This window comes from Corticium candelabrum, chromosome 1, assembly GCF_963422355.1.
Source record: "Corticium candelabrum chromosome 1, ooCorCand1.1, whole genome shotgun sequence".
In the NCBI taxonomy this organism is placed as follows: Eukaryota; Metazoa; Porifera; class Homoscleromorpha; order Homosclerophorida; family Plakinidae; genus Corticium; species Corticium candelabrum.
In genome coordinates this window covers 3024818-3037289 of record NC_085085.1, presented here as the reverse complement: position 1 = coordinate 3037289, position 12472 = coordinate 3024818, and the positions used below count along the sequence as shown (strand labels likewise).

The 12472-nt window shown below is 43.6% G+C and overlaps 2 protein-coding genes across 2 annotated transcripts; both read right to left on the bottom strand.

The window, feature by feature from the left end:
• Window positions 1-23: 23 nt before the first annotated feature.
• On the bottom strand, window positions 24-1649 carry LOC134198274 (uncharacterized). The gene is made up of 3 exons (XM_062667671.1): window positions 1460-1649; window positions 258-604; window positions 24-200 (listed from the first exon to the last, which is right to left on the bottom strand). Exons 1-3 carry the CDS (start codon window positions 1647-1649, stop codon window positions 24-26), a joined length of 714 nt encoding a protein of 237 aa, XP_062523655.1.
• A 6679-nt stretch (window positions 1650-8328) lies between these two features.
• LOC134198190 (uncharacterized) lies at window positions 8329-10448 on the bottom strand. The gene is made up of 3 exons (XM_062667574.1): window positions 8969-10448; window positions 8740-8865; window positions 8329-8645 (listed from the first exon to the last, which is right to left on the bottom strand). Exons 1-3 carry the CDS (start codon window positions 10446-10448, stop codon window positions 8329-8331), a joined length of 1923 nt encoding a protein of 640 aa, XP_062523558.1.
• Window positions 10449-12472: the final 2024 nt, after the last annotated feature.

Genomic DNA, 12472 nt, shown 5'->3' with positions numbered 1-12472 from the left:
ATTGGTATCTGCCTGAAACATATTTACAATGTGCATTGAATGCGCCTCACTTTCGCTGCTTCTTGTGCAGATTGACTTCCGTCCAACACGTAAATAAAGCCACAAGCGACATCTCTTTGAACCTTCTCCGTCATCTCTCTAACATCGCAATTTTCTGGATCATCTTCTGTCGTTCCTGGACTATCAATCAGTGTAACGTTCTAAAAATTTCCAAACAGTTGAGAAAACTCACTTAATTATTTTTCTTCTAAAATTACTTTTAGAAACTCCAGGGGCCACATGATTTCTAATCGTACGCATCTACCATTCCTATCATCGTTGTCAGAAATGTCCTCTTTTTCAGCTGATGTTACTTGAAGTTGACCACTGCTGATTGGTTTAGAAGTAATAATTCTACGAAGATTTTCTTGGTGTTCTGAGGTAGTTAGATCAAGCAATTTTTCAGTTTCTTTGTCATCGACTTGTCTGTAATGAGCAATAGCCTGTTTTTTTTCGCCGTATCTCACTTCACAAAGCATGGAGGTCGTAGCATTGTGACCTGTGGGAAGCAGTGGTTCACCAAGCAGAAGGTTAAGCAATGTTGTTCTTCCGGAAGAAGTGCTACCTAAATGAGAAAATTTGACATCATTGTAAACGTCTGATGAAAAGTGTAGAGCTGAATGTTGCCTGAAAGGTTCATTAAAGAAAAACAGTTAAACTACTTACACGAACCAACCCGCCCACCCACACACCCAATTATCCACCCACCCACCCACTTACTCACCCACTCACCCACTTACTCACCCACCCACTTGCCCACTCACACTCCCACTTTTCCACCTTTTCACTCAGAAGCCCACCAACCCACCCACTTGCAAACTCATTCACCCACTTGCCAACTCATCCTCCCACTTGTCCACCCACCCATCCACATACCCACCCACTCACTTGCCCATCTACTCACTTGACCACCCACTCACTTGCCCACTCACTCACTAGCCCACTGACCCACCTAAATACCTATCCATAACAACCAATATCCCACCCCTACACCCACTTGTCCACACACTCACTTAACCACTCACCCAACCACTTGCCTACCCGCCCACCCACTTTCCCAACTTCCCACCCACTTGCAACCCACCCACTTGCAACGCACCCACCCACTAACTCAATCAACCACCCACATTTCCACCCAACCACAATCCAAACGCATCCACATACCTACCCACCCACATTCCCAGCTACCGACCTTCCCAGCTACCCACATTCCCACCCACCCACATTCCCATCCACCCAAATTCCCAGCTTCCCACATTCTCACCCACCCACATTCTCACTCACCCACATTCCCTCACATCCATCCACTATCACACACACTAACCCACCTGCCCACCCTCACACTCACTTGTTCAATATCTCAACCACTTGCCCACTCAACCACTTGCCCACCCACCCACCTGCTTGCCCACACACATACCCTCTTGCCCAACCACCCACCGTCTTGCCAATCCACCCACCTTCTTGCACACCCACCCTCTTGCCCGCCCACCCACCCGCTTTCCCGCCAATCCATCAGCTTGCCAACCCACCCATCCACTTGCCCAGCCATCCGCTTGCCCACCCATCTGCTTGCCCACCCACACGATTGCCCACCGACGCACCCGCATGCCCACCCACCAACCCGCTTGTCCACCTACCCACGCGCTTGCCACATACCCACCCACTTTCCACATGCCCACCCACGCGCACCCACCCACCTACGCGTACCCACCTACCCACCCACTTACCCACTTACTTACCTACCCACCCACTTATCCATCCACCTACGCATACACTTACCTACTCACCCACACACCCACCCACTTACCCACGCACTTACCCACTTACCTACCCCACCCACTTACCCACTTCTCCATTCACTTACGCACACATACATCCACTTACACACCAATCCACCCACCTACCCACGCATACATCCACTTACACACCAATCCACCCACCTACCCACTTACCCACGAACGTAGCCACCCACTTAACCACGTAGCCACCCACTTAACCACGCACCCACTCACTTACACACTTACTCACTTACTTATCCAATCACTTACCTTCTTACCCATTTACCCACCTTCTTACCCATTTACCCACCTTCTTACCCACCTCCCACCCAGTTACCAACCACCCAACCAGTTACCCACCACCCAATCAGTTACCCACTACCCGCCCTCTTATTCATCTACCACTCGCTTATCCATCCATCCACCCACTTACCCATCCACCCACTGACTTACCCATTTAACAAAACACCCAGCATCCCAACTAGTTATTCACCCACGCGCGTACTTACCTACCCACCGATTTACCCATCCACTCACCCACCCATTTCATCACCCATTTCTCTCCAACATACACTCACGTGTGCACGTGCGCACACACACACGCACGCACGCACAAAAACACTTGAAATAGATTGCAAGAAGTTTAGATAGCATTTTCTGATGGCTTTGTGTTTAACAAGCAAGCTTAAACATAGGACAAATAGAAAAGATCTCGTAAAACAGAACTTGGAAGTGGTCGGAATACTGAAGTCCATGCAACATTGTTTCCTCGCTGGAAGAGGGCCGTAACTGCATGCCAATGCTCATTAGTTGTTCCTTTTTAACTAAGAACTTTGGCACTGTTGAACTGTTATAGATTCTATTCAGGGCCTCTTGGATTGTACGACAAGTATAAAAATTATAGCCGAAGATGTCTTTTGCCAATAGACGTTCACTGTTAAACCACGTCTCATTTTCAAACTCATAATTCCAGACAAGAGCTGGAAAAGCGAGAAAAATTGTTAAAGATTTTCAAAACATGTTAGCGATTCATCGGAAATGTCCATCAAGATGACTTTTTAAAGATGTCAATCGAACGGGACCTCTATAGATATATAAGTATAAAAATGTTGTAAATGCGTTGAACATCAAACATCTGCTACTATTCTGACAAAGCGGACTTCACTCGTACATTAATAACATAAAAGATGTTGAAAAAGCGAGATAGCTGTAGCCATTAGCAGATCGTCTTCGCCTTTAAAGGCGTGATAGCCGTACGCAGCTAATACAATATCCTGTCGCCTATACTGCCCCACACAATAAAATGTACGAGGTGTCTAAAACACTTACGAGTAATTCAAGCAAATCAATGCAATAGTAACTCAATCACCTGCAATCAGAAGCACCGGCTTTTTGGAGCAATCAGTTCTGATATCTTCGAATGCTTTCTTGCTCAACCATCTTTTTTCATCTTCTGTCAAGCCGAGTCTTTCGAACCACTCATAAACTTCATCCAAATAGACAAAGTTTTTGATGTCGTGGCATAATTGCAAAACTTTATCCTTTGAGGTGCCAAATTTTTGGAGCAGCAATTCAGCAATTGTGATCGGCTAGGATAACACATAAATAATTATTATCACCAAGGAAGATCGCCCGGCTCGCGCGCGCGCACACACACACACACACACACACACACACACACACACACACACACACACACACACACACACACACACACACACACACACACAAATGGACAATGGACAAATGGATAAAATTCGTGCCCTCCATGTCATTCGTGGATGACGTCAACTTTGAGGTCATTTGCGGAGATATCTCCCCATGCCTCTAGAGACAGGACCTCCATGCGCTACGTGGAGGCTTAGGGCCAGTGCTACAATCAACCTTGAGCTTGGCCAGAGACATCCAGGGGCACTGAAAATGGAACAGGTCTGGGACTAGACACCAAGACCCACATGTACCTGTCTGCTGCATAATGTTACTGCCAATCTAGCGGTCATGTCCACACCAGTCAATGAGCAGGTACTCATTTATACTCCTGAGTTGAGAGAAGCAATTGTGTGTAAGTGTCTTGCTTAATTTAATAAAATTATGCTATATTTTACCATCACTCTGACTTGAACCTGCGACCCTGCAAGGTCACGAATGCTTAAATTCTCAAATGCACTCTTTAACCAATTGAACTAAAGCGCACGCGCACACACACGCACACACACACACACACACACACGCACAAACACAGACAGACACACAAACACACACAGACACACACAGACACACACCCACACACACACACACACACACACACACAAACACACACACACACACACACACACACACACACACACACACGCACACACACACGCGCACACACACAGACAGACACAGACACAGACACAGACACAGACACAGACACACACACAGACACACACATACACAGACACACAGACACACACACACACACACACACACACACACACACACACACACACACACACACACACACACACACACAATAACACACAAGCGCCCGCGCGCGCGCTCCCCCAAACACATCTGCATTGTTTTTAGCTTACGGGAGGTTGTCGTGCGGTCAATGTCCCTCGATTTTGGAGAAGTCGCTCCTGCAAGTGTAATGAAGTTGTACAGCCTTTAGTTTCGACACTTTCGTTTGCACACCATGCAAATAGTTGAGTTAGTTCTGCACAATTAAGAATTTCTTGCACAGACGGAAGATCTTTGCTGGAATCTTTGGATAACTGCTCCGTCTCAGACATATGCTTCTTCGTAGACATGCAGAAAGAATTTTATCACAATAACAAACACTCTTATAACTTAGCATATTTCATTTTACTCTACACGAGAATACAAACGTTACAAAAATGGAGAATAAATAAACGTAACAGAGGACGCTTTCACACTCAGGGTTAACTCGAGTTAAATCGGGTTAACTTTGGGTTATACTCCAATTACAATTACCCCCGTCGTGTGAACGTGAGTTTAGCCAACCCAAGTTAAGCCGGGTTAAGACTAGCGTTGAACGAAGTTTAAGCTATAACCGTGGCTCCGAGTTAGAGTGGAGTTAGGCGAAGACACTCCTTAATAATGCAAAAACACGCCCTAGAATCGATTCCGCCAACTTACAAATGGCTTCTTCTTCTCGTTTTCTGCAAGGGTGTTATTCTCAAGCAGAAACTTCCAGTAATTGATGTATTCGCTCTACTCTACATCTTCTGCATCTAAATACCCGTGTTCTACGTGTGAACGCAAGTTGGCTGGAGTAGAGTTAGCGTAACTCTACCCGAGTTATCCTAACCCAAGTTAGTCCGAGCTAACTTTGTGTGTAATAGCTCTCGCTTTGCAGAGCTGCAAGAGTAGGGTAGCTGTAGGGAGATGTTTCGTCGCTTTGTACTTACGAAAGTTAGTTCAACGGGTCTTCAGTAAACAACATAGCAAAGACTTGGATGCATATTGCAAAGCAGCAGGGTTCATAATTTGCCCAAGGTACTGTAAACAAGGAAATTTTTGCGTAATGAAAATTTTCGCTATTTTGGCGGTTGAATTTGTATCCGCAAAAATTAAGACAACGTAAAAATTTATAAAGGCGTGACCCATTCCTCACACGATATCCCCGTGCAAAGTCACGTATAAGGGATACTGTTCACCAATATCAAACTTTATACTGATAGTACTGTATACTGTAGAAGTACTACTGTACTAGCTAGTAACACAACACAATTGAATCAACTGTACTGCTGTTAGTACTCTACTCAAACTACTGAATCAAGATAATGTCTGCACCCTTTATAGTTCCATTTGCTAAGCCATTTTCATTGACAACAAAATCAAGAAACTCTGCTGTGTACAGAATACCAACGTCATCTAATAAAGCTACAGCTATGGAGGCACCAAGCTTTATACCACTGCCATGATGAGAGTGGCTGTCAAACACAGCAAGACACAACTTGCGAGAATCGAATGCAATTGCGGCTGAAAGTGACTTGGCATTACAAGTACACCGGTATGGACTGTGCCTGCTCCAACAGCTCTGTGTCTGATAGTCAGCAGATCTTGTTTGAACTGGTCGTAATCCCACACGCAAAAATCTCCTCCTCTGACAATTGTCAGGTTCATATCCGAACAAGCACTCTCTATCTCGCCGTAAATGGACAAAGAGCCTCTGCACCCAGCACTATCATAACGCTTGTTGCTATCTTCAATACATGCGACGAAAGCTCTGATGGTCTGTTGTGATGGTTCTACAGTACCACGATCGGGTAATTGCACATAATCTAGCATAATCTGAGTAGCTACACAAATAGATATAACCGTGCAAGCATTGCTGCCATTTCGCCCATTCAACCTTGACTGGCAGAATTGTGATGGTAACAGATAAGAAATAACTGACTTAGTATTCTACAATCAATGCAACAGAGGCATCATTGCAAATGTCATCTGTACACAGGTCATAGGACCTTACTTTCTTGGACTGCGAAGGAGTAGTAACAGGCACTGAGTGTTTTGCTGAAGCAATACAACGAAGGGGCAAGGGCATTCATAGACCAGCCTGAAAAAACCCACTTCTGATAAACCTAGGACGCTCAGATATTGCCTTAAGAGTGTACAATTCAGCCAGCATGCAAAAGTTCTAATAGATGACAATCTGAGGTCTACAGTAATGTCGCACATAGAAGTACCTCTGTCTAGCTGTTGTCTGACCTGATCGCCATACCAGTTTTGAAATGAATGCCGTAAGTATTTTCTAAATGACTTATTGACAGTCAAATCCAATAGCTGCAAGTTGTCTGTGTACCATGCTGGCACATACAACACAGAATGTACCTTGCATCTAGGAATTTTCATACAGTGTCTGTTCGATTGGCTTTAAGAACATCAACAATCAACAAGCCATGGTGCTTCTCAGGCAGTGCTAATTCCTGTCTTTTTCAGGACAAAGCATGGGTCTACCACTTTCTCTAGGTATTCTAAAATGGTGCTTTCTGTTGACCAACGTAACTAATTTAGCAGTGTTATGGGTGGACCACGTGAGGCACAGAACCACGTGACGTGAATCAAACCGCGAAAATTTTATCGCATGAAATAGTCTCTGAGGAAAATAACGCAAAAATTTAAACACGCGAAAATTTCCACGTTTACAGTAGTCCAAAAAGCACAACATTGGCGTAGCGTGGTCCTCATGTTTGGGGGTTAATAATTAGGCGAAAAGCCACGCCCATTTTTTATTTTTTTAGCTCGCAGTTTGCATACATGTAACTAAGTAAATAATATAAATTTCAGGTTGCAAACAAACTGCAGGACTGAGTGCCGTCACTGTGCGCATAATGGAGTGGAAACATTGTTACAATCCGTCCCAAAAATGTGTTCATGTCTCGCTGCGATGTTTAATTGCAAATTAAATGGCATTTCGGTGACAATAGAATATAGAAGACCAATTCAGTGCAAACGACGTTTGACCAATTTTATCATTTCGTAATATAGCGAGCAATATAGGTTAGGTAGTTAGTTAGAATAATATGTGGAGAACGTACTGTGGATTGCAAGCAAATCAGTAGGTAGCGGAGCCGCAGGAAATTCCATTCTCCGGTCAATCGGGTTGTCGTCCTTAACTACACTTATTAAAAATTAATTGATGGATAGGCTTCTGCATACTTTTTGATGTGGTATCCTTTGACTCTTCCGTTGCCGGATAGCGTAATAAACGTCTCAAATAAGTGATGGTCATGCGCTCTTTCCGTGTCCACGACTTTTCAACACTGGTTTTATCATACTGAAATGATGAGGTGTATTGTAAAATAGATAGAGTCAGTTAGCGTCGTCGATCGTCAATATACTACTCTGAGATTAATTAAGCTGACTGTCGCTGTTTATTAACTTAAAATTATAGTTTTACTTGAAGCGGAATGACACGCCCAAATGTTTGGGCCTATAGCCTCCCCCAGCCCCCCGACGCTACGCTGGTGGACAAAGCATGACAAAACGTTTTCTCATTCGTAAACCCGTAGACATCGGCAAAGTTGAGGCTGCAAGAAACGTTACATTTGACCTCAAGTAAAGGATCAATAGAAGGGGAATGAGACAAACCGCCAAATCCTTCAGCAGAGCACACATCAAACGAATCAAAACTTAGCGACGTACTCTCTAGTTGTCCTACCAAATTTCCCGTCAATGTTGATTTTAATTTCCGTACAGCGTTTGCTGCACCACATAATACGACGAATGGATAACTTAGGACTGCGAGAACATCTTGAAAATATTGAAAGTTTGCGACTGTTCGAACGTCGCCTCTAGAACGTCGAAGAACGTAAGCGACTGGAACAGCGCGATACAGACTCGAATAGAGGGACACAAGGCTACTGTAAACTGCATCAGGCATTGCCTCTAACAAAGTAACAAAAATATTCTTGGAAGTTAACTCCAAGAGCAAACGAGGAAGTGCAGCAGTTTTGCCTGCCCTAATTTTTTTCTGTCAAGGCGGAAGCAAACACATCTACAACTGATTCAACAAATCCACTAAATAGGACTTGAGATGCGCATCAAACCCTTTGCCGCCAAATTTACGATAGATATCGATTACCTTGTTTTGAGAGAGATGTTCTAGCTCAACTGTGAGAAGACTGTCATCGTTTGTAGAATTAGGACGAACATCGCCGATCATCATTTCGTAGAGTGGTTGCTTCACTCTCAATTGTCGCTCACTGTCAGATTCAAAACGTCTTCCTAAACGCTTAGCATTTTCTACTGCATTACTGAAGTGAGACTGCCGACTACAATCTGAAGGTATCGTCTCAGTAGAAGACGATGCTCCTGAACATATATGTATACACACATATATATACAATACATACGGTTAAATTATTTCATATAGTGTGTGCACAATCAGAAAAGTCTCATCACTTACCGTGTCTAGTGTTTGCCGCTGAAATTGCAGCAGATTTATCAGAAATACAACTTGCTGCTGTCTGAGATCCCAAGTCGCTACCTATGCCAATCGTCTCACTACTATCACTTGTATGACAATTTTGATCTAGAAAACACAAAAATAACGAATCTATAATGTATGAAAACTGCTGTGACCTGCAAACTATAGGTGCATTTATGTACAAAACGGCATATGTACGAACACTTACCGGCTTCTAGCAATATGTTCAGTACGTTTGTCTGCTGGTCCATAAGAATCTTCTCAAATTCAGCCAACTGTGAGCCTTGGTCATCCTCAGACAACTTCTCCAATACGTGGAGAAATCTGTCAGCAAGAACATGGGAAGGCTTTCCCATCTGCTTGAGCCTCGTCAGACCCTGATACTGTTGACGTGTGATGATACCCTTCTCAAGACATGCATCAATAACAGCACTCGTGTCTAATGTTTGCACAACGGCCTCTCGTTTTCGTTTTAGCTGTTGCCAGGTTAAACGTGGAGATGAGCCACAAATAGTCAGGGACACTTTGCCAATGGACTCTCTAAATGCCACCGCAATGTTAGGGTCGCTTTTGGCCTTCTCAAGGATGACATCGTAAAGAACTTCCGTTGCTATTTCGGGATCATCTAGTTCTTGTAAGATGCTACGAACATCTGCTACATCTTCCTCACTAACAACTCGGTCAGATATCAAAACGTTGATCGCATACTGAAGACAATTTTGTAGTTGGTGCAAAATCGTAGCTATCTCGGATGAAAACCTTGATAGAACAGATGAGACGTGAGTAACAGACTCAGAAGATTCCTGTATAGAAACTTTCTGTCTTTCACCTATGAACAAGTCAATAGGTGGAAGAGCACCAATTCTAAATTCAGCTGACTCTAGGTTTGAAAATAATTTTCTTAAAGAGGCACCCAGCATTGTGTATTTTGGACTACCCAAAGTACAGAGAAATTGAAAGTAAATCTCAAAGCTAAAACGAAAAACAATAACTGAAGATCCAGGCGTAACGCTTAGGAGCTCAATCCGTTCCCGATTTACCTTCTTACCACCACCATCTTCAAGAAATGCGACAACGCACTCAATCATTCTATCTCGATTGCTCTGAACTAGGTCTGGTTGAACGCCGTGAAGAATCAACGTAGCAAGTTTTGAGCTAGTGTCGCTGTAGCATAGAGCAGGCTTATTCCGGTAGACAAATACCACCTCGTCCTCTGCCACGCCAAAAAATGTACTACACATAGCACGTAATGTGTCCTCGCGTTCCTTGACGATGGCTTTGTGTTCCTGTCTAAAACAGAATGTCGACATCGCCAACTTTGAAGCGTCTCTGATTTGTTTGGCATTATCTGAAAGACTTCGCTTTCTTTCCACGCATTCGCGGCAGCTCGCTGCCTGCGCAACTGACCGTTTACCTTGAATTAGTTCAGCAACATGTTCTTGTCCTTGAACGCTTTGCAAAATGCTACAAAATTTAGTGAACGCGTCGGGTCCCTTCCGCGGTAAGATTTCGTCTAGCAGCGCTCTTGAACGTGATTCATCGGTCTGATATGACTTCGTTAGTGTAGCGCAATCCTCTCGACTAAGTAAGTCGTCTGCTCGCAAGTGATCCAAAAGACACGATGGCTGCAATATTTTGACTAGCGTAACAAGATGAGGAACAACATACTTTTGCCAATCATCCGACATCTTCTACGAACACTGCATGGCAACAACATACGTTACACGTCAATACTCGCTTACTTAGCACGTCATCTAGAGTCTACTCACCTCCAACTCTACTCATTTACTAACCTCTGACCTCTCACGTGCAGGATTCTATACCCGTATAACTTAGCGTGCGCTAAGCAAGCTACTGTTGATTCTACGTAACATACCTACGTAACGTGAAAGCATAGACCATAAACGGTATGTGTGTTTGTAGCCTTAAATCCTAACTTTGGCATAATAAGAAAGTATTCACCCGAATTACTCACTTGAATGGGCGTGCACCTAAAATGTATACATACACACACACACACACACACACACACACACACACACACACACACACACACACACACACACACACACACACACACACACACACACACACATATATATATATATATATATATATATATGCTCCTAAAATTTATATTTATGTATATATAAATGTTATAAACTATATTATCTCTAGCCCTAATTCTCTTTCTTACCATTCGCCCCTTTTCAACTCGTGATCCTGAACAAACTACTACTACTACAATAATACTACGCATTTGAGGTGGTCCAGAATTCTAGTGATCTGTTCGTTAGCAAAACTATTACTACAGCCAAGCATAACAACATCTCCTTGAGAGTCCACTGTTACACAATTGGACGTTGTAGGGAAACAGGCAATGCTGCATATACCCAACATTTGTTAGCATCCTGAAACAAGGTATAAGGACATCAAATTACGACGTGGTGTGTTGCTGTGTAAACAAAACCTGCAGCAGACTGATGTTCATGAGTGTCTTGTAGCTACATCATGTTACACACGCAACAAACAAATGATACACAAGCAGACAGCATAGCACACACGATATATTTCTTTATTTGTCTATTCATAGATCACATAACACAATTCATAAAGATAAATTTCACATACATAGCCTATGGTCACACGGCTGTAACTTCGATCCACACAGCAACGCTAATTGCATATAATCAACTCTCAAGTCTCGCTTGGCTCGGGTGGACTCAAACACAGCGATGACATTCGTTCACCTTAGCCGATCAGAGAGAGCTCGACATGCTCCAACAACTTCCATCTCATTAGAGGCAGAGACATCAATCACCACCTCTGTCAAGAAGGCAACAACCGATAGAATACGGCTACTATGGATTCGTATCTATAATCTATGAATGCCCAAAAGAAAACCTATACTATAAAAAGACATCACCTCTGATAGCATGCAGATAAGTCTAGTGCACTTCCAGCTCTCAAAGAAATCGCAACTTGTTTCGAAACAAAGCGTTTCCAAACCAAATTTATTAAACAACTCTAGCTTGACATCGTTCCAATGTATAGCTCTATCTGATAGCCTAAAAGTAGCGTACCTCTAAACCACCATAGCGTATCTAATACAAACGAATGCATTAGTCGTCTTCACTGCTCTCTCCGTTCTATAGCAATGCATTCGGCGTGCAAGAATCGCCCTGATTGCTGAATACTATAGATGATACTTTAGCAGGGCCGTAGCCAGGATGAGGCAGAGGAGGCGATCGCCTCCTCTGATTTTTTGGGCGTGTCATAAAACATCAAGGTGCAGCCTTAGCGATTAACTATAGAAGTAGACGCTCTGGTGTGTAGCTCTAGAGCCTATATGACAGAGCGCCGGCTAAGTCTTGAGATATTATAGTGGCTTTTCAAGCGCATTCGAATTTCGCTTTCTTGCGAGCTCAACTTGAAGCCAAATTTTAACTCTTTAACTTGCTCTATAGGCACTAGCCCTAGTGCAAAAATTGCCGTGTACTTCAGCACGCAACAGGCTGCACATGTGGACACTCATTTAGTGCATTGAGACACCTCAAAACCTGGCGCAGAACATCAATGGAAGAGGACCGACTAAATGACCTTGCGCTTTCTCACATTCATAAGTACTATCCACTCATCTCTCAGCTACACCCCTTAATGTGCTCAAACAGTAGGATGCATTGCTCCACAGACGAATTGCGCTGGCGTTCGA